Genomic DNA, 23,767 nt, shown 5'->3' on the forward strand with positions numbered 1-23,767 from the left:
ATGAGCCCCCAGGTGGGAGCACCCCCCAGGCTTTATTTTGACCCATTCCACAGAACAAAGACTGTTCGCCTAATTTTCAAAATCGTCATCATAAAATGAAAGCATCAGCTGCATTATTATAAAGACATCATCAGCTACATATTAAAAAGCATCAGCTGTATATTATTCGGGGAAGAGAGCTGGCTTCCCTGAATTCTAGAAAGACCAAGCCTGAGATCACTGCTCCCAGAGGCCAGAGGGCTCATCCAATTGCTGAAAATCTGAGCATACCCCCAAGGCCGGGCTCAGTCCACCATCCTCATTTCCTTGCCTCAGAAGCCAGGGTGTCATGTAGCTAGATCCTGACAGTGACCCACTCCTGGAGCAATATGAAAAGTTAGAGATTTACTAAATGTGAGTACTAAGCTTTAAAAAACTGAGGGGACAAATGAAATGCCTAAGTTACCCTTAGAGTTGTCTGTACCACCTTAATCTACTTAATTTTATTTTTAGTGAAAATTTACACACACACACACACACACACACACAAAACAATTAGTAAAATGCCTTGGAAATACCTTCCTCCATATGTTTCACTACTGGCATGAACCTCAGTCATGCCACCTCACAGCACTGCCAAGTGTCAGCTTACTGGCTCACCATATTCAGACTTCTAGATGTTCCATGAAAGCCATGGGATCTTCATTGAAAAGATGAGAAAACACATTTATGAATCACTGAGGTGGCTGTACAAGTGGATATTCCTCACTGAAAGGGCTATGGATTGAATTATGCCCCCCTTCACCCAATTCCTGTGTTTAAGCCTTCATCCTCAATGTGACTGTATTTGGAGACAGGGCTTTTAGGAGGTAATTAGGGTAAAAGAAGTTAAAAGGTGAGGTCCTAATCCTACAAGACTGGTGATCTTAGAAGAAGAGGAAGAGAAGGATCCCCTGTTCTCTCTTCATACATGAGTCAAAGAAGGACCACATGAGCACAGAGCAGGAAAGAGGCCATCTGCAAGCTAGGAAGACAGCTCCTCACCAGAACCCCACCGTGCTGGGGCAGACTAAGACAGAAAGGAAAATGTATTTTAGTCATTGCTGTACGTGTAAGTTCACATGTAGCAATTTTAAAATCTATCAGGGTGATCAAGTGAGTTGCCTTGCTCAGGCTTCTGACAGTTACTCCTGCCAAGTTTTATCTCATACACTGAGATCCGAGGCAGCATCCAAACCATTTGAAAGAGGACATGCCTCTAAGACACACTTTTATATAGCTGCAAATACTGTTCCCCACATCCATAAGAAGTTCCCCTTCAGCTTATAAACTCATTGTATTAAACCTAGACTTGAATGTTTACAGCCAGTAGTAACTAGAGGGTTACATACGTTATCACAAGGTCTCATCCGACTCTGGATTTTGATGGGCTCTTTTGAGCAACATGTCTCTGGTTTGCCAGGACCTAAGTCCTAAAAGTGAAATATGCTTTGCAGCGAAATGGTGTCTAATTAAAATTTAATGAGTGGATTCCACCCGTATTCTACAGTAACACAGAAACATGCACCCTGAACTCTTCACATGCCTTTGTGTGTATCCTTTAATGTCGAGGGCAGTCCTTCAGGGTGCAGCACAGGCAAGTGGACCCAGGTAAAGAACACCCTTAATAGAAATGTCATGGGCAAGGCGAATTGCAAGAAAAAGTCTAGAAAACATCCATTTCCTTAGACCAAATTGAAAGTAGACATCATAATGGCAATCTAGGAAACTATTAGACCAAATATTAGAAAAACCTATACCACTGCTCTCTTTGTAAAAAGGTAAGGTTGCAAATGTTGACATCTACCATTCAGCCACATCAATCCCAATTTGTCCTAATTTATTCAAGTTAGGGGAATGCAAAATAAATCATATGACTTCTTGTTTCTTTTTTAAATCCTGCAGTCATCTTATAATCTGAAATAAAATATCTCAGTAATTCTAAGTTAACATATTCTGAATATTTTTGAAACTCAGGAGCCCAAAATGGAGTAATAACACACTCCTTATTATTACCTCTCAGTGTTTTTCAGCATTATCAATAAACTTAAAATTCTTCTATTTTGCAAAATACATTTGTAAGTCATTTTTTCAAACCATAGTTTAAAGTGGATATATACAAGTTAAAACAGAAACTCTAATAGTAAGTATGAAATACAGTTCAACTCAACACACATTGGATACCGTCATGTGTCAGAATACATAATGGCCCGATGGACACCTAACAGACTTAAAGAGAATTACCTGCTTTACTTTTTATTTGATCATCCCCAAAGTTTATGCAGGGCTTCCCAGGTGGCACAGTGGTAAAGAATCCACCTGCCAATGTAGGAGACACAAGAGACATGGGTTCGATCCCTGGGTCAGGAAGATCCCCTGGAGTAGGAAATGGCAACCCACTCCAGTGTTCTTGCCTTGAGAATCCCAGGGACGAGGGAGCCTGGTGGGCTGCTGTCTATGGGGTCGCACAGAGTCAGACACGACTGAAGCAACTTAGCAGCAGCAGCAGCAGCAGCAGCAAGACTCTTATTACAATTCATAAGATAAGTTGTATGAATGATATTAAAGAAAAACAATATTCTTCCCTAAAAGCCCTTTTCTTAAACTTTCTAAAGTGATTCATGTAGTATATATCTCAGGGATTTTATTCCAGGTAGACAGGGGTAGGAGGTGGGGTATGTGAGCAATGGAGTAAGAGTGAGGAAAACTAAAACCACAATAAGGCAAATAAGTTCCCACTTTTCATGGGAATATTCCCTACAAGGGCCAAGAGACTAACAAATACTAAACATCCCCATTGGGATGAGAAGCAAGAGTTTGCTCTTATATTGACTTCAGAGTAAAGATGCCAAAGCAAATAAATCACTGTAAGTGAAATACTTTGAAAGGTAAATGGACTTTAAAAATATTTGCCTCGGTTAAATTTTTTAATCGGAAGTATTCATTACTGTCAAATATGATAAGGCCACATGTCCATCAGGATCTCTGGAGATCTCCTCCTAGTATATGATTCATTATTTTTAAACCAATACCTAGCTGGGCAGACATCCCCAACAAATGTTACTGAGTGAAGAAAAATAAGCAAAGATTCAAACATGTCATGCTTATGACCAACCTAGATAACATATTGAAAAGCAGAGCATTACTTTGCCAACAAAGGTCCGTCTAGTCAAGGCTATGGTTTTCCAGTGGTCATGTATGGATGTGAGAGTTGGACTGTGAAGAAGGCTGAGTGCTGAAGAATTGATGCTTTGGAACTGTGGTGTTGGAGAAGACTCTTGAGAGTCCCTTGGACTGCAAGGAGATCCAACCAGTCCATTCTGAAGGCAATCAGCCCTGGGATTTCTTTGGAGGGAATGATGCTGAAGCTGAAACTCCAGTACTCTGGCCACCTCATGAGAGACTCATTGGAAAAGAATCTGATGTTGGGAGGGATTGGGGGCAGGAGGAGAAGGGGATGACAGAGGATGAGATGGCTGGATGGCATCACTGACTCGATGGACGTGAGTCTGAGTGAACTCTGGGAGCTGGTGATGGACAGGGAGGCCTGGCATGCTGCGATTCATGAGGTCACAAAGAGTCAGACACGACTGAGCGACTGAACTGAACTGAAACCAAAATTGTATTAAGTAAAATGGAAGTAAAAGCCCCAAAGTTCTCAGATTTCTTCAATCCACACACAGCTTTTCATCAAGAATAATTCTGGAATGACGACAAACTTGAATGCCTATTCAACAGCTACTCAAACCATTAATAGAATAAAATGCTGCGCAAACTTGGGTTTCCTAGGATCCCTTTCCCCTAGCCAAGTGCATCCTCAAAGACCCTGGTTGACTTTGCATTGTCCCTGTGAAGTGACTTGCAACCCTCAAGCTACATAGAAAAAAATTTAAGAGAAGAATGGCACTCTTACAGGTTATATAGCCTCCATAGTGGCTCCATTCTTTTTTTTTTTTCCTTTTCTTTATGAGAATCTTTTGTAATTGAAGTAAAAAGACTTCAGTCATCTCTCTGATGGAGAATGAGAGGTAAGTAAGAAACAAGTTGTTTTTCTAAAATTTCTTGACATAAATCTCAGATCAGAGAACACCAATGTCTCTTTTATAACTAGAATTTCACTGCATATTCCTCAAGTCACCCAGATCACGAAGAAGTCACGAAGAAGTTGCTTAAGTGAGTTTATCCGTATACTTAGATTGTATCATGGGAATGGTGATACCCAAATCCATAGCAAGCCTTGTTAAAATGAAGGACGTATCATGGTCGGAGGCAACCAATACAAACAGAAATAGAAGAGTGAAGCAGGCCAAGCTGTGGATGAGGACGGTGCCTCAGTCTAGGTGCCGTGCTTGAATTCAGCATACATTCCAGAAGCAGGTTTGACTCTGCCCTATTCGCAGGGAGTGTTGACCTGTACTTTGGACTAGCATGTCTGCTACACAGGGCAAACTTTCAGTATTCCTTGGCGGATATACCAGGCCAGAATCATTCCCTGTTCCTAGGGAAAAATGACCCTGAAGAGGCCCTTTCCCCCCACCCCACCCCCCAAGTTAGTTTTTAGAAACCTCCAGAGAGATTAAGAAAGTTTTTTCAGTTTTTCAGTTCAGTCGCTCAGTCGTGTCATTCAGAAAGTACCAGATTCAACAAATACCGCTAAGACTGCTAACAGTAACTTGGCTGAGATCAGAGAAAGGTGAGATGGCCGAGCTGATACCTCCTTTAGGGTTCAAACTGGTCTTGGAAATGGAGCAAGTCCAAAGTGACTGTTCTTCATGATTAGAGATAAAACAGAGCCACGGCTACTTCCAAGAGTGCTGCTACCAGTGACTGCTCCACTCTTTGCTAATAAAAGGCGCAAACTCACTGAACATGTACCCCAAGTCAGGACTCTAAGTGCAAGAACATGTATTCACTTATCTATTCCTCAGGACAACCCTAAGAGGTAGGTATTATCATTAATATTTGGATTTCATCAATGAAGACACAGAAGCCTGGAGAAGTGAAAGGAACTTGCCTTGACTGAGTTATTCACTTAGACCTATTCAGCGAATAACAGTGAGGGGTGGGAGGTGGGGGGCAGGGTCATCTCCAGGCAGAGTCCTGCTTCTGTACTTTACCATCCTGCCTCCCTGCCTTTTCTCTTCCCTGAAAACTTAGAAGAGCACCCCGGGACCAACCACAGACAGCGTGACAAGGACAACAAGCATGGTGTCTGTGGGAAACAGGGACAAGTTGCCTGCAGCCTTGGCCCAGCTGGGTTGAATTTTTCCTCACCAGGCTCCTCAGGGTCCCTCCTCACTTGTCTCAGGCCATCTCCACTAACTGCTCTGCTCTACATATGCTCTCTGTTGAAAGAGAAGACTACGGATATCACCAGCACAAATATCACTACCAGAAAACTCCACGTGGATCCCAGATCATAACCTAGAAACTTGGAAAGAAAAAAAAACAGAACTGGCTATAGATAACACTCTTTGCAACATACCCAAGGAGCTTCCTGGGCAACTAGGAACATGAGATGCTCCTACAAGCTGCTCAAGAAATTTCAGAGTTGCAAGGTTTGTACACGCCTGTCTTGAACATTAAGACAATTTTTTCCCAGCTAGTCTGCTTTTTTGGTACTGGACTTTTTTAAAGTTGGAGTAAAGAATGGATAGAAAACACATTTGCAAATAATATTCAAAACCACCACCATATGAGAAGCTTCATTCCTTTCTTCTATGAATTCGCCTAGCCTTAAAGAACAGACATATTTTCCCTCTGAGTCTGTTGACAGTCACTGAAGTGACTAAAATACCCAGTATATCTTAGTGAAAAGCTATTTTTAAAATCACTTGATTTAGAAAACTCCAATCATGATAATTTCATGGGACTTCTTAGTACACAAATTAAAAGTTTTAAATTACTCTGCAAGAATTTGAGAGTTCAAATACTCTTAATTAGAAAATACCTGCATCAATGCATATTTAATCAGGTGTTTTTAACATCTGTCCCTGATACAAAATTATTTTGAGGGTTGTTTTGTGAGTTACGGTTCTTCTGGTCAGTAATTACGGTGAGGATGCCACGTGAGACTGGGAGCCGGAAATATGGATCCTTGTCCCTCCTGGCTCTCCCATGCCTCACCTCTGGACTTTGAGAACGTCATTTAACTTCTCTTAGCCTGTTTCCTCATGTCCACAGATGAATAACAGTTCCCACCTCAAAGTGTTGTTCCATAGACCAAATGAAACGATGCAGGTGGAAGAGATTTTAGTGACTCCAAGGAAATATCATATAATATTAAAATTACAAACTAAAGGTAGGAGTGATGGGGCTTATGAGGAAAGCGCAGATGTATTCTGGAGCAGAAAGGTATCAACTTGGCTGATTTGCCAACTCTTGACCTTGGTTCTCTCCGTTGAGAAATGGAAGGATAAGAACTATCCCATAAGACTGATGTGAGGGTTAGAAATAATATGTAGGGTCTCTAGCAGGACAGGCCCAAGTAGGTGCTCAATAAATGGCACCCGTTTCTTATCAGAGAAAACGTTTAATTAAGTTAAAAGTATGCTGTGTGCAAACACAACAGCTGAACGGGGTTCTGCTTGGAACAGTACATCCATTAGCTGGGTCCCAAATAGTCTCCCGCCTCGGCCAGCGCCCTGGGTTTATCCCACTTTAGACTCCAGAGGATTAAGGCTGTGCTTGCTGTATTCGCATTTCCTGCCTTCCACCACGGTTTTCTAAAACTTCCTAATGGAACCTCCGATTTAAAAACTAAAATAAATTCTACCCAATGGGGCCACTCTACGCACAGGATTTTTCCTAACTTGCTTTCACAAGCTGAACTTTTCACTTTTTTGCTAGTCCTGGAGGGAGGAGGGTGGGGTCCGTGGGGCTGATCTGCTGTTGTTACTGAGAATGTTCAAAGTGACCAGAATAAGCAGCCTGGGCCTCGCCTCCCCAGCTCCAGCGCCCGAGGCTCAGGAGTGTCGGAGGCGTTCGGAGCCGCAAGCAGGACAAGGGCACGAGCCCCGCCGCGCCAGGCCTGGGCAGACCTGGTCCGGCGGGACTCGGTCACTGAGCCGCCGCGAGTTAGAGGCTTGTTGCCGGGGAAGGGCGCATGCAGGTGGGTTAGTGGTAACTCCATGCGGCGTGGCATTCCTGTCTGGCAACGCGCTCAGGCAAAACAGACTCGATGCTTACAATGATCCCAGCCCAAAATGGAGTGTCTCTGACTAGCAGGGAGGAGCTGATGCCGGCCATGAGGAAGCCCACCACGGTCACGGCGATGCCCAGCGCCAGCTGCAGCAGCGCGAGCAGCAGCGGGAACCGGCAGCCGCAGCACATCCGGGCCTCCTCCCCGCTCTCCTTGGGGGCCCCCGCGCCCCTCTTCGGCCCCATGTCGTCGGGCCCCGCGGCGTCGGCGGCTGGCGGTCCCCCTTGGCTCCGCGCGCCGCGGCCGGGCCGCTCCCTGCCCATGGCGGCTGCGGGGGCGGCAGCGGCGGGGGCGGCGCGGGGCGGGTCGCGCCGGCCCGGCTCGGCGAGTTACGGAGGCTGAACAAATATGGAAAACATTTGGAGCGACTGGCCGAGCCTCCGAAGGCCACGGGGAGCCCGCGGCGGAGGGGGAGTCGAGGGGGGTCGCCAACTGCCAACGCGCCGGGCAGGACGCAGCGCCCGCAGACTCCGGCAGGGTGGCCTGTCTTTGGACAGGCTGCGTGTGCGCGCGCGTGCGTGTGTATGTGTGCGCACGTGGGGGGTGTGCGTGCATCTGCGCGTCTCTGTGTGGTGTCTGTTTTCCCCACTTCGAACCCCAGGATTTTTTCGCTTTTCTTTTTGTTTTCTGAGAGGTGCAATGCGAGGTGATGAGTGTTTAAATCACTTGAGTTTAATTAGTAGACAATTTAATCCAAAAGAGGCGTTACTAGGCTCCAAGCTGTGAAGTCGTTTCCAGAAGTTAAATTGTTCCCTATTTTCCATCCAAGGCCTGGGCTCTTATTTTTTAAAGTTCTGCGATCCAGCTGACAAATCAAGGCATTTTTCCCATTGAAAATGGTATTTGCTTTTGAAATGACTGTTTATAGAGATTCTCGGCTAATTGGGAACTCTCTCACGTGTATTTGCTTTAAAAAGCCCCTTTAATCGTTTATGCAAAGTCCCCAGCCAGTCTTTGCCAATCTCCAGAATGGTGCCTAGGGGGATTATTATACACCTTGAAAGCTAGAGGATTTCATAACTCTGTCCACATTTGAGATATGTTTAACTCACCTACAGTGTGCTAGAAAAGAAGGATGCTCAAGGTAGATTTGGTCCCTGCCTTAAGTCACCAAACAAATCAATAAAACCAATTATTGTTATTCCCACATAGCTCTCCTCAGTAGCACTTAGAGCAAACTTTAGTAAAACCACTAAGAAATGATCCCATCACTTTGGAGTATTTATATCTACTTTGGTATGGTCATTTTAGCGTTCAGAAAGCTTTATTAAAAACTAAGTGATGTTGCCAGGATGCTAGGATAAAGGCTACTCCTAGATTGTTTGCTATCAGCTAATTTAAAGAAAAATCTAACTCCTTGCTTTGTCTCCAAATAAACTAATCGTCATCAGCTTTTCCTTGGGCACCTTTGAAGGTATTAAATATATTCTTACTTTATGAACTGCAGTGTTTTCCTTATACCTTCTTTCTGGATCAGGCTTCCCAGATGGCTCAGTGGTAAGAGAACTCACTTGCAATGCAGGAGACGTGGGTTCAATCCCTCGGTCTAGAAGATCCCCTGGAGGAGGAGATGGCAACCCACTCCAGTATTCTTGCCTAGAAAATCCCATGGACAGAGGGGCCTGAGGGGCTTCAGTCCCTGGAGTCGCGAAGAGTTGGACTCGACTTAGGGACATGAGAGTCCTTCTGGATCAGTGAGAAAAATATGGTCCATGGAACAAATGCAGTAACTTAAAAAGCAGAAACCAAATTGCACATCCCAGTGGTCTACCTAGAAGCAGGAGAAGCAGCACTCACTCTCACAAGAGCAGCAGTGGGACAGAGGAAAGGTTGCTGTCAGCTTTGGGGCCCTTATGCCATTAGGATTTTTAGTGAGAACAAATGCAAGCTCTTGCTACACCAAGGTACCCACGTGACTTGTGCCTGATTGAGAACAACCCAGATGACCAAGTTTTTCTACATAAACCTAGAAAACTTTTTTAGGAAACTAACTGACTACCTGGAATTAATTATTTGTTCTTAGGGATGATCCAGCTACCAGTTACTGAGTATCTATTCTGTAACAAGCACATGCTAACTACTTTATTTCCTGACTATTACTCCTTACAAACACCGTGTAATTATAGTTTCTTCTTTTAACAATGAAAAAACTGAGTATGGGAGTTATTCACTAACCAGATTATTGAGTATCACATCTAGTTAGGGATGAGTGAGGGGATTATCTGTTTTATTCATTATTCCCTGTAAACAAGCAAGTGGGAGAACTGTTTAAATCATTTGTGATGTGAAACAATTTAATGATCATTGTTGTTTGTCGCCCAGTTGTGTCTGACTCTTTTCGAGCCCATGGACTGCAGCACGCTAGGCCTGTCTTTCCCTCACCATCTCCCCAAGTTTGCCCAAGTTCATGTCTGTTGCTTCGGTGATGCCATCCAGCCATCTTGTCCTCTGATGCCCTCTTCTCCTTCTGCCCTCAATCTTTCCCAGGATCAGGGACTTTCCCAATGAGTCAGCTGTTCGTATCAGATGACCCAAATACTGGAGTTTCAGCTTCAGCATCAGTCCTTCCACTGAGTATTCAGGGTTGACTTCTCTTAAGATTGACTTGTTTGATCTCCTTGCTGTCCAAGGGACTCTCACGAGTCCCTTAATGATCACAGGTAGTATTTTGACTATCACAGAATTCACTATTAGCCTTGAACCTAAGAGTATTTCAGTACATTACAAAAAATATTTTGATCTGCCACCATAATATATATGAGAGTTGATTGAGACCCTTATTTTTATTACTGACTTATAGCTAAATACAAGCTTTATTTGCTGACCATTCTGCTGGGTTATCAGTTAGCTAAGAATATTCTTAACCTTTCCCTCAATATCTTAAATTGGAATAGGTAAACAAAATAATAGGATATTCCTGTAGGTTGGTCTTCTGAGTTTCAGAATTAGTGTGGCTTCCGGTGGCACATAAATTATTATAATGAAGGCTTACTTTTAATTGCCTAGCTGAGACAAGTTATAAGTAGCAGTGAACAACAGCCCAGATAAATTGCAATCCTTCTAGTCTGATTACAACTGCCAAGTTCAGTTTTCAGCTTCCAGTGGAGGAAGGTGGCAGTAGTGTGGGGAGCCTTACACTTGCTCAGATTCTCAACCGAATTCTTGAATCTGTGTCCAATGGGGGCCTGGGCTGTGGCAATACCACAAGGGAGTAGTGATGAGGATGATGTTTTCATTTCATTGATGTTACGTAGTAGAAACAAAGAAGAGGGTGAGAAAGGTTGTCAGAAGGTTAGTAGCTTCCCTGGTGGCTCAGTAGTAAAGAATACTTCCAGTGCAGGAGACACAGATTTGATCCCTGGGTCAGGAGGATCCCCTGAAGAAGGCAATGGCAACCCACTCCAGTATTCTTGCCTGGGAAATCCCATGGACAGAGGAGCCTGGCAGGGTACTTAGTGACTAAAGTGACTAAGTGACTAAACAACTTTAGTCATGACTCAGTGACTAAACAACAACAACAAAGTTATAGAGAGCAATCAAGGCTAAAATGGGATCAAAGGGTCTTTAAAGACAACAACAAGAAAGCTCTTCCTTTAATATGTCCTTCCCATGAGAAAAATCACCATTTCCAGTTCATCATATAGTTTAACAGAAATGAACAGGATTTTTTTAGTATTCATAAATTATAATGTCTCTGTTTTATAGGCTAAGCAATAATCTCTTCAGGTATTTATATTACTGGGGAAAAAAAGGCAAAGTAGAAAGAAATTGTCTTCAGATACTCTATTGGTGCTTCTATTATTCAAAACTGACAGAGATTGTAAATTAGAAATTGCAGGAGGGTAGGTAATATAAGCCTTGAGATTATTTTGATCCTCTGGGGAAAACAACAAAAATAAGCTTAGTATTTCTGTTTTCTGTATTTCAATATTATTTAGACATATTTATGCTTCAGGATTTCAGAACTGGGGAAAAAATTAATGTCATTACAGGAAGTCCTTAGGAAATATTAATACAACTAGAAATAATCCAAATCAACATGATCTTAGATTAACCGAGAACAAAAAGGTTTCATAGGAGAAATTATTACAGTTTCAAGGTCTGTGTCAAGTTTCTTTAGTATGTAATGAATTCTATTTTAAATATTCAATTAGATTTGATTTAAAGAAGTATCAGATATTCTACAGAGAACAATTGAGAGCCCACTTATGATTCGAAGCACCGTTGACTTCTCTGTCTCATCTAAAATGACATGAGATATTGTCGATGTATGTGTACACAACAAATAAAAGAAAATCGTTTTGTGTGTTTTCTTTATTTATATATCATTAATTTTAATGTTATCTTCTGGCTCAATTTTTATCTAAAGAATCGACCCATTTATGATCTTTGCACGGCAATTTTTGTTCTCAAGTTAAACATCATATTTGCAGTGTACCCTCTGTGGTACACAGGAGTCTTATAACTTTCTCATTCTGTAGAGAATTGATAGTGATAACTATCAATTCTTTTCTAATGTATTCCACCTCCTTATATGATGTTATTTATAATACCAAATTATTCTACATGTAATTTTGTAAATATCTTTGTCTATACAATTTTGATGTGTCCACTGCCTATAAGGCAGAAATAACTATTTATTATAATTAAGAAATACATAGAGAAGAATGGACAAATTGTGGTGCAATCATACCATGAATACTACTTGCTAATAAGAAGGAATGAACCACAGATACAGGCAATGACTTGAATGAATCTCACTAAGAGTTTGCTGAATGAAAGAAACTAGACAGAAAAATATACACAGCATAATTCCATTTATATAAAAATTAAAAAGGCAAAATCTATGATAATTGCATTTTAAAAAGTGTTTGTGGAGTTGGGATGAGAGAATTGACCAGAAGGGAACAGGAGGGGATGTTCTGGGGTGCTGGAAGTCCTTTATATCCTGGTTTGGGTAGTAGTTACATGGGTGTTAACAACTGTGAAAAACTCACTGAACAACACTTAAGATCTATGCATATTATTATAAGTAATGACATCTCAATTTTTGAAATGTAATAAAAGGAGAAATATGGGAAGTGATTGTATATCCATTGGTTATTAACAATAGAAAACGTAAAGTTTTTTTTATCTGAATTATCTTACTAAATTCATTTTTCCCATGCCATTCTGATTCTTCTATTGCTGTATAATAAATTACCCAAAATTTAAAAACTTACTAGTTTGGAATAACAGTTCTTGTGGGCTAAATATTCAAATAGGGTATAGCAGGAATCGTTTGTTTTTCACATTTTCTGGGGTCTCAGCTGAAAGACTTAAAGACTGGAGCCTGGAACCACTGGAGGTATTGACTGAGGCAGAAAGATTTATCTTCAAGGTGGCTCCTTCATCGGGCTGCAGGTTGGCCCCCTTCCATGAGGTCTCTCCCTGCATTGGCCATTCCACAGGGTTGGTTGAGTGTCCTCAAAACATGGTGGCTGACTTCAATAAGAACAAGAGAGTCGGAGATTGAAAGAACAAGACAAAAGCTGTCCTTTTTATGACGCAGCCTCAGAAGTCACTTAGCAACAACTGAGCCACTTTCTTTTCTTTAAAAGGGATTCATTCAATCCAGATCACATTTGAGGGGGAAAGAATTGAGATCTGTCTATTCAAAGAAAGAGCAGTAAAGAATCAAAGAGTATTCACAATGAGAAGCTGCTGTCTAGCATAAGGAACTCTGCTCAGTGCTCTGTGGTGACGTAAATGGGAAGGAAATCCAAGAGGGGATATATGTATATGGGCTTCCCAGATGGTGCCAGTGGTAAAGAACCAGTCTGCCAATGCAGGGGACATAAGAGAGGTGAGTTCAATCCCCGGGTCAGAAAGATCTCCTGGAGGAGGGCATGGCAACCCATATTCTTGCCTGGAGAATCCGATGGACAGTACGGTCCATAGGGTTGCAAAGTGTCAGATACGACTGAAGCGACTTAACACATACACATGAAGGGGAAGAAAGAGGAAAAGTTGTAGCAAAGGGGATAATTTAAAGTTGAGGAAAAGTCTGCCTCTCTTTTTATCGACAATTGATCAGATAAGTTTCTTGAGGTGGGAGAATTAGTCAAAAGGAAAGTCCCTTCACAGGCTGAGATAGAAGGAAAGAATGTAAGATTAGATAAAACACAGGTTAGTGAGCAGGTGTGGGAGGAAGGCGGTTGGAATTTCTATCTTCTGGCCTTGTCTAGAATATTCAGACAATGAATATAGTCTCAATATTCCTCTAAATGATACGGAGCCATTCTACTTCCAAAGCGATCCCATAGCACATTTTACTGCTGTATCTCATGGATAAGTTCTAATGAAGCTACATTATTTTCTGAAATATTCTTTTGAAAGAACAAAACCCATCATTTACATAAAGTACAATAATAATGATGTCTGGGATGTACATACATATATAGATATATACACAGACATACTTACATATATTTTATAGGTTGCGAAGTACTCAAATGATTACTCTAAATCTAACCAAACCCTATGAAGTTGAAATTTCTTCAGGGGTTAAGTGACTTGTTCAAGTTAAGTGACTACATTTTTTAAACCATTCTTAAAAATTGTGTTAGTTTCAGGTGTGCATCAAAGTGATTCGTGTATATATATATATATATATATATATATATATATAACACATACATATACAATATTTTTGCAGATTCTTTTCCATTAAAGATTATTACAAGATATTGAATATAGTTCCCTGTGCTATAGAGTAGGTCCTTGCTGTTTGTCTGTTTTATATATAGTAGTGTATATATAGATATACACTTCCCAGATAGCCCAGCTGGTAAAGAATCCTCCTGCAATTTGTGAGAGCTCAGTTCGATCCCTGGGACAGGAAGTTCCCCTGGAGAAGGGATAGGCTACCCACTCCAGTATTCTTGGGTGTCCCTGGTGGCTCAGACTAATCTGCCTGCAATGAGGGTGACCTGGGTTTGATCCCTAGGTCAGGAAGATCCCCTGGAGGAGGGCATGGCAACCCACTCCAGTATTCTTGCCTGGAGAATCCCCATGGACAGGGGAGTCTGGCAGGATGCAGTCCATGGGATCACAAAGAGTTGGACATGACTGAGCAACTAAGCACAGCACAGTGTGTAATGTTAATCCCAAACTCCTAATTTATCCCCCCACTCTTGCTATCCCCTTTGAAGGCTACAAGTCCTAAGCTCCAACTCCACTGCTCTTGCCACTTATATTTTAGCTGAATGACGTGGAATTTTTTTCAGCTTTATTGAGATTTGATTGGTACATTAAAAAATTGAACAAAATTACTGTATTTATTTTGATGGATTTTTATTGTTTATATTGAGAAATGGCATTAATACATTGCACACCCAGGCAGTCATGCATGGTAAAGGCAAATGTGTGCTAACATATGTATTAAATATGCTCACATATATGTTAAACATACATATTTAGGGCTATGCTCTCAATTCTACTGTGTGAGTTTTCCCACCAAGCAATTCTCCAATACCAGCTGGCTGTCCCACAATTCAACTCAATTCTGACACTGTCTACCCAAGTACACCATCAGAGTCTACAGGTTAGGGCAGTCCCACAAGACTGCCCCCACTTCATATGCAAATTGAAAGTACAGATGGTAATCTGTATTCCTGACCCACTGATGATAAATCAGAGGTTTCCACAACTCTTTCCTTGGGGTCCATGAATTTAGAACTCAGGAAACGAGTTTACTCACTAAATTGCCTATTTATTACAAAGGATATTAACAGACACATATCAATAACCAGATGAAGAGATACAAAGTCAGGTTCCTAACAAAGGAGCTTCTGTCCTCCTGGAGTTTGGGGCCATTCAGTGTGGCACATGGAACTGTTCTGGTTCACCAACCTGGAAGCTCTCCCAATTCTTTTCTTTTTTGTTTGATTTTTTATGGAGTCTTCCACCAGGAAAGCCCCAGTGACATAGGCCTGATTGATTAAATCAGTGGCTGGTGGCTCAGACAGCATAGAATCTGCCTGCGATGTGGGAGACCTGGGTTTGATCCCTGGGTTGGGGAGTCCCTGGAGGAGAGCATGGCAACCCACTCCAGTATTCTTGCCTGAAGAATACCCATGGACAGAGGAGCCTGGTGGGCTATAGTCCATGGGGATGCAAAGAGTCGGACAAGACTGAGTGACTAAGCACACTGGTGACTGGTTCAACCTCCATGGTGGGAGGGGGCGGTGGAGGGGACGGGGCTGTCTTCCCTGGGGATCTTGGAGTTGGGACTGAGAATTCCAATCCTCTAATCACATGGCTATGAAAGATGATGCTGTGAAAGTGCTGCACTCAATATGCCAGCAAATTTGGAAAACTCAGCAGTGGCCACAGGACTGGAAAAGGTCAGTTTTCATTCTAATCCCAAAGAAATGCAGTGCCAAATATGTTCAAACTACTGCAAAACTGCACTCATCTCACATGATAGCAAAGTAATGCTCAAAATTCTCCAAGCCAGGCTTCAACAGTATGTGAACAGTGAACTTCCAGATGTTCAAGCTGGTTTTAGAAAAGGCAGAGGAACCAGAGATCAAATTGCTAACATCTGTTGGATCACCAAAAAAGCAAAAGAGTTCCAGAAAAACATCTACTTCTGTTTTACTGACTATGCCAAAGCCTTTGACTGTAAGGATCACAACAAACTGTGGAAAATTCTGAAACAGATGGGAATACCAGACCACCTGACCTGCCACTTGAGAAATCTGTAGGCAGGTCAAGAAGCAACAGTTAGAACTGGACATGGAACAACAGACTGGTTCCAAATTGGGAAAGGAGTACGTCAAAGCTGTATATTGTCACTCTGCTTATTTAACTTATATGCAGCGTACATCATGTGAAATGCTGGGTTGGATGAAACACAAGCAGGAATCACGATTGCTGGGAGAAATATCAATAACCTCAGATATGAAGATGACACCACTCATGGCAGAAAGCAAAGAGGAACTAAAAAGCCTCTTGATGAAAGTGAAAGCTGAGAGTGAAAAACTCTTGAAACTGTACATTCAGAAAACTAAGATCATGTCATCTGTTCCCATCTTTCATGCAAATAGATTGGGAAACAGTGGAAACAGTGTCAGACTTTATTTTGGGGGGCTCCAAAATCACTGAAGATGGTGATTGCAGCCATGAAATTAAAAGATGTTTGCTCCTTGGAAGGAAAGTTATGACCAACCTAGACAGAATATTAAAAAGCAGAGACATTACTTTGCCAACAAAGGTCCGTCTAGTCAAAGCTATGGTTTTACCAATAGTCATGTATGGATGTGAGAGTTGGACTATAAAGAAAGCTGAGCTCCAAAGAATTGATGCTTTTGAACTGTGGTGTTGGAGAAGACTCCTGAGAGTCCCTTGGGCTGCAAGGAGACCCAACAAATCCATCCTAAAGGAAATCAGTCCTGAATACTCATTGGAAGGACTGATGCTGAAACTGAAACTCCAATCCTATGGCCACCTGATGCAAAGAACTGACTCATTTGAAAAGACCCTGATGCTGGGAAAGACTGAAGGTGGGAGGAGAAGGGGATGACAGAGAATGAGATGATTAGATGGCATCACCAACTCAATGGACATGCGTTTGAGTAAGCTCCAGGCGTTGGTGATGCACAGGGAAGCCTGCAGGTGTGCTGCAGTCCATGGGATCGCAGAGTGGGCAAGGACTTAGCGACTGAACTGAACTGAACTGAATCACGTGACTGGTTCTCCTGGTAACCAGCCTACACCTTTAGGTGTGTTCCAAAAGTCATCTCATTAACATAACAGAACACAACTTTGTAGCTTTCTCCCTTGGGAAATTCCAGGGATTTTAGGAGCTCTGTACCAGAAACAGTGATGAAGACCAAATATCTATCTTTTGTTATAAATCACAAGAGCATAAGTGCTTTGTGCATAGATATTCCTACCAAGTCCCAAGGTAGTAAGAACAGAAGCAGTGTAGAGTCTGTACCATAAACACGGTGAGGGCAGATATCTTGGGTTTTAGTCTCCACTGTTTCCACAGTACCCAGCTCGGTGCCAAGGACACTGTATGGTTTTAATAAATATTTATAGATCCTAAATAGTTATTCAGTTTACACACAAGATTCATCTGGATTCAGATATTTTATATATATAAAATATATCTTTAAAATCCTTGAACTGCATATTTTGTCCATTTTTCTTTTTAAGAGTTGTCTTTAGGAATAACTCAACCAATACAGTTTGGATGAATTCTAATCAGGTTTTCTAAATAATAACATTAAAAACACCATGAAGTGTATTTTAAATATCCTATGTGTTATAAACAAACTGTATGATTTTCACTTTGACTGCTAATCTTCCTCTTTAGAGTAACTGAGTCACTGTCTGACTTTAAGCCAGACTGACATCCTTCTTCATTTTTATAATATGCAGAGTTCCATAGACTTTACAACTCCCTGCATTTGGTTCTATATCCAGTCATCACTCTCTCTAAAGACATTTTTGGCCCTAAGACAAATCTTTGTAGTCTGTTCTTTTCCCCCTACCATTCCTCTATGAATTTTCTCTCATATTTATGTGGCAATGAGTGCAAACACTGGACTCAGACAGCCTGAGTTCCAGCTGAGGCTCTAATTCTTACCAGCTGCGTTCCTTCACCTCTCTAGGCCTCGATTCCCTGTCCATGAAATGTGAATATTAAAAGTACTTACCTCATTTATACTATGTAGTGTAAATACAACAGTTCATGCAAACACAGAGGACGTTTCCTGACATGGATGACTAATCAGCAGGTGTTAGCTATTATCCTAGCCCCGCTCTCTCTTCTAATTCACTTTTCCTTCCTCTGCATTACCTTCCTTTGCTCCTCGGTAAGTCTGTCCTTGTTTCTCCTGCTACACTCCCCACAGAATGTTTAACTCTCCCCATTGTTCTCTTATACTCAGTATCTGATAACTCTGAAATTTCAACTTCTGAATTAGAGACTGGCTTCACAATGTAATTTTATTTTTCCTCATCGCCACACTCTCTACTCAGTCCCTTTTCCAGAATGACCTCTAGAGAAAGATGAGGCCTCCCCCTTTCTTCTAGTGTTCTGTTTCTTTAGAGTGCCCCCTCATCTGAGCTTTGACCCCACCCCCTGCTTCAGGGAAGTGTACGTGCTCGGTTGCTAAGTCCCATCCAACTCTTTTGTGACCCCATGGACTGAAGCCTGCCAGGCTCCTCTGTCCATGGGATTCTCCAGGCAAGAATACTGCAGCGGGTTGCCATTTCATCCTCCAGTCGGATCTTCCCAACTCAGGGATCGAACCCTCATCTCCTGTATTGGCAGGTGGATTCTTTACCACTGAGCCACCTGGGAAGCCTTTCAGGGAAGTGACCAAACTGAAATACTGTCTGTCATCCACCCCAGCCAATCAGAAAAGGATTGCCATTTTATTTATAATCTTTTGCTATGCCCCTTGTGAAGGTAACATCAAAATAAATAGGAAATTCTCACTTGATTTCTCCAAATGAATTCAGATTATTTCACAGAATTACTGATATTGCTGATACTTCAGAAACAAAAGTTTTGATCATCTCACATTAAGCTAGATTAGTGAAATCTTGACAGAAAGAAAGTTCACATTTCTCAAGTGTTATATTCCCTAAAAGAGCATACATGGTATAGTATTTGTCAATGATTTTGGCCTAATATCTGTCTTTATGTTAGGGAGTGACTCCTTACACATGCCAACTGCTGCCCACCCCATGATCACAAGAGTAGGCCTTTGGACATGGTCTGGCCAATTGTAGTACCCCTGCCCCCTGCCCTGTATCTAAAGGCCAGGCACATGAAGGACTAATTCAGTGCAGGATGAACCAGAATTCTCCCACTGGCATGAGATAAGGATGCTGGGATGAGGTGTGGTCCTCTCTTCTTTCAGAAGGAAGGCTGCCAATTGTAGGGTTTCTTTCCCACAACCTGGAGGGGTTATTCCTATGATAGGTGAGAATAAGGCCAATGAGCAAAGAGGAACAAAGGCTAGAAGAGCCAAAAAGATTGGGGGGTTTATGGAGAAGGTGAAGAGTAGAGAGGTTTGTGGACATTTGAGCCTCAAAAAACAACTGTACCTAAAACAGCTCATTGATGTTCTGACATCCCAAGGCAGGAGGTGGTCTTGCTTACACTGCACCATCACTCTTGACCTGCACAAGGGACTCAATCAGTATTTGCTGAATGGTTAAATAAGTAAACAAGAAAACAAATATTCCTTTTGCTTAATTATTTTTATCCCTCGAAACTGAAGGTACCATGAATAATGCACCCACCCAGGTGAATCTCTTCTGCTGTGAGCATCCTCGCCTCAGCAACACCAGACCTGCAGTTACCTAATAAAAACATACAGGAGCAACAAGTGAGCAGTAAGTATATTTCCAAAGACAGGAATGTTAAAATATCGGGGTGGGGTTTTCTCTGTCAAATTATATCAGAAGATACAAATTATATCAGAAGATATGAAGCCTTTGTAGGGCAGGGTAGATATTTTATTAAGTGTCTATTTACAATATGTTTGCAATGGGGCAGATGAGGAAATGCCAAATGCTATTTTATAATCGATACCACTTTCATCTTAGGTGTATTTGTCTGAGTATTATGCTCAACTAGCTAATTATACTTGGAATTTTTGTTGTTCTTTCATTAGCCTAAATCATAAAATTAAGTACTAGGTTAACAGATACTTGTATGCACTGCTTTTAAGCCAGAGATGTTGGTGGGAATCACCTATAGAATACTAAAGACCTGTTTTTGATTTGAATGTCTGATTTAGTTATATTTTAGGTGGAGTCTAGGTAGTTAGTCCATTTGGGTTGCACCCGATCCCTGGGCCAGGAAGATCCCCTGGAGGAGGAAATGGCAAACCATTCCAATATTCTTGCCTGGAAAATCCCATGGACAGAGAAGCCTGGTGGGAAACAGTCCATTGGGTTGCAAAGAGTCAGACACAATTGAGTATGCATGCTTGTGATTAAGTATCACTCTGAAAACCTGCCCAGAACACACTCCAAGCTAACTCAACACTCTAGCCATCACCTACGGCAATAAGAAACATTCCTTTTTCAAAGATCAACTGTAACTTTATAATTTTATTTCTTCTTGGTACTTCTTTCTCAAGAGTGAGCAATGTACAATGTTCTTTCTTGAGTTCATTCAGTAAACATTTATTGACTGCTTAATATGGCCAAGTAAGCCATCAGGCAGCAGGTAAAAAGTCAGCAGGTTCCTGCTCTCAGGGAGCTCACATTCAACTGGAGGGAGACAAACACAACAGAGAAGTGCAATAAAGTGTTACATGTGCGTGGACAGACGTGTGTGTAAGGCATAGCAAGCCATAAGGGCACATCACAATCTAAGGCACACAGCCTGTGTATCTGGGAAATGTGTGGCAGAGCAGAGGGATCATTCAACCTTGTGGATTTGTATCCATGGGTTGATGCTTGGATGTGAGATGTTGGACCTGCTGGTTCAAACTTACCGCATCATGGCACCCAGTGAATAGCTCCTTCCTTATTCCTGGTCCTTGAAGACAAACCTTCCAAGTTTCAGTTTGGTGGTTCTCTACTTCAGGATAGTGAAGATACAATCAGACCAGGACACAGTGGGTGGGGCTGATTGATTCAATGTGTGCATGCATGCTAAGTCATTTCAGTTGTGTCTGACTCTTTGCGCCAGGCTCCTCTGTCCATGAGATTCTCCAAGCAAGAATACTGGAGTGGGTGGCCATTCCCTTCTCCGGGGATCCTCCTGACCCAGGGATTGAACCCAGGTCTCTTATGTCTCCTGCTTTGGCAAACAGGTTATTTACCATTAGTGCCACCTGGAAAGCCCCTCAACCATATGGCTGGGCCCTCGGAAGACAGCCCTCTCTCAGCTCTTCTGCGTACTGAAGAAGAACGAAGATCTTGCTGGAATTCATGAACCCCATGCCTGTCAATCATTTGCAACTTTCTTCAGCATCTGTTTTTCACTTAGTCATATTTTTCATCCCTAAGCCATCTATACTAAACAGGTAATACACCATGCAGGTTTTGGGAAGGGGCATGGTTTCCAATATCATGCATTATTTTTTTTTTCTGTTCCTAAAAGCCTAAACAATCCATATTTTAAATCAAAATAATCTTCTTGTGCATCTTGTTTAGAGAGAGCTGAGAAAGCATGTGACATGCTTATTGAAGGAAGATGCTTGAGGTTTAATAATGAAACTAGCACCTAAACCTAGAAAAAAATTCATCAAGATGCTCAAAGCGGTTGCTTGGGGGCAGTGGGACATGCATGATGTTTTCCACTTCTTCCTATTTTTCGATTGTTCATGAATGGGCACATTATATTATCACGTGACCAAAACAAAACACAAACCAAACCAGACACCCCCCTATACCCTTAGTTTTCAAAGGAAACTCACTTCAGTAGAGACTGAGTCTTAGATTTATTTTAGAGTCACCTAAATAAGGAAGAATTAGGTACATAACAGATGCTCAGTTAAAAAGATATTACACTTGGTAGATAAAGAAATTCTCTCTGGATTGAATCTTCATATATTAATTGAATTTAGTTTCAATAATGAGATTCTGCTAAGGTTATATTTTTAAAAGAAGAGATAGGTATAATATACTAAGATAAAAGCAAAAATTTCTGAAAGTATAAGAGATTATAGTAAGCCAGTGGTTCTTATCCTTGACTGTGTATCAGAATCACTCGTAATATTCTTTTTAAATGTTTGTGACCAAGACCTTCCTCTAGAGATTCTAATTCAGGAAGTGGGTTGACATACAGCGTCTGCACTTTTCAGAGATTCCATAGATAATCTTGATGGATAGCTGGGCTTGTAGGCCATTATCCCAAATGAAATTCATCAATCAATCCAGGCACCAACTAATGCATCTGAAATGACCCAGGTCCTCCAACTTTGTCAATGGAAAGAAGGTAAACTTTTACTTAGTAAAGCTCTAATTGCTCAAACATTTGGAACTTTTCTTTGGGAAATTTAGTAAAAAGATGATTGAAGAGCCAACCGATAATTATCCTTATTACTTAAGGCTTGTATTAACCTAGCCTGCTAACTTTATTGTATTAAAGATTGACTGCTAACTTGGGACAGAAATGTAAAGTCAGGTAATCACCTTATTATGTGTTTTCTGCTCCACATAGTGAATGCTGGCTTAGCTTCTATTGAATGAACAAGTGAGTGAGTGAGTGAATGAGTGAATGGATGAATGATTCTGCTTCCTCATTTTCACTGAGGGCCTCAGGTTAGCTGTGCCATTTGCCCACGGACTCACTACTAGTCAATGGCAGTGTTGTGTCTCAAAATCAGAAGGGCACATTCTCAGTGCTCCATTCCCCTCAACCAGCCACCTGCTTTACTCATCTCCAACAAGTGTTGATTGTCCCAAAAGATTAATGCATCCTTCCAAAATACTGTTACGTCCATAGAGAGTATTTAAAATAATGTGCCACACAGAGCTTAAAAGAAATTCTATTAACCTTAATTAACAAAACTACTTAGAGCAACAGTAACACCATGTGAGTGGAACGCCTTCCAAAGTGACTACTTCGAAGGAAACAAATTGATCTCTACCTATAAATTCTGGTTTCTTAAAACTCAGTCTTTGATTTCTAAGTTGCACAGTGTACCTTTCATTTATAAGTGTTCCAATGAGGGGCATCAACGTGCAAGGTTTAGTTACTAATTTTCATCAGGCCAGTATCTCACTGGACAAATTTGGCTCAGATCACCCTACAAATAATAATTTAAAAAAGATAGTTAAACTTTGATCTGTGATTAATAGGCATCTCTGTTTTCACAACTATACAGTTTTAGATATGATTGCCAGATTGTCTACCTAATTGCCTTGTGTAAACTGTCCTGTTGAATCCAGAGAAACTAGTTTGTTTTTTTTTTAATGCATTCTAACCACACCCCTTTTATAAGCCACCTTTGGGGAGAAAATTATAAGTAGAAGGTATCACATGAAGGCTACCATTGTTGACCAATCTCTCTTCATCAATAAGAAAGTTGGAGTAGGACTTTGGTCTTAAATAATAACTTTTGTTTAACAACATAATTTTTGCTGTGATCATTTCTTCAAATAGAAGATAACACAGAATTTGGATAAACAAATAAATGGATAAAATGCCTTAACTATACCAAGAACAGCTTCTTGAGATATAAAGGGAGAAATGAGTATTAAACTCTAGGAAAAGAAAAAGATTTTCACAGATACCATAGTTTTGTACTGATATGACCAAAATGAGAGGAAAAAAAAAAGTGTGTATGCGCAGTAATGTCCAACTTTTTGTGACCCCATGGACTGTAGCCCTCCTGGCTCCTCTGTCCATGGGATTTTCCAGGCAAGAATACTGGAGTGGGCTGCCATTTCCTACTCCAGGGGATCTTCTCAAGCCAGGGATTGAACCCACATCTCTTGCATCTCCTGCACTGGTAGATAGATTCTTTATTACTGCACCACCTGGGAAGCCCCAGAAAGAAAATAGATTGCTTTAAAGCA

General features: G+C 41.4%; 1 protein-coding gene across 2 annotated transcripts in view; it reads right to left on the bottom strand.

Annotated features, from left to right (window-relative positions):
• The window catches only part of SSPN (sarcospan), a 134,407-nt gene that overhangs the window by 36,260 nt on the left and 74,380 nt on the right, over positions 1-23,767 (bottom strand). Inside the window, exon 1 of one of the 2 annotated variants that reach the window (XM_069585526.1) lies at positions 7,207-7,749. The exons of the other annotated variant lie outside the window; for it this stretch is intronic. Coding sequence (XP_069441627.1) covers positions 7,207-7,482 — 276 coding nt within the window. The 5' untranslated portion in view covers positions 7,483-7,749. Of the gene's footprint in view, positions 1-7,206; positions 7,750-23,767 lie in introns of those variants that run through there. 2 annotated transcript variants of the gene reach the window in all.

The sequence above is a fragment of the Ovis canadensis genome, chromosome 3, assembly GCF_042477335.2.
Source record: "Ovis canadensis isolate MfBH-ARS-UI-01 breed Bighorn chromosome 3, ARS-UI_OviCan_v2, whole genome shotgun sequence".
NCBI lineage: Eukaryota > Metazoa > Chordata > Mammalia > Artiodactyla > Bovidae > Ovis > Ovis canadensis.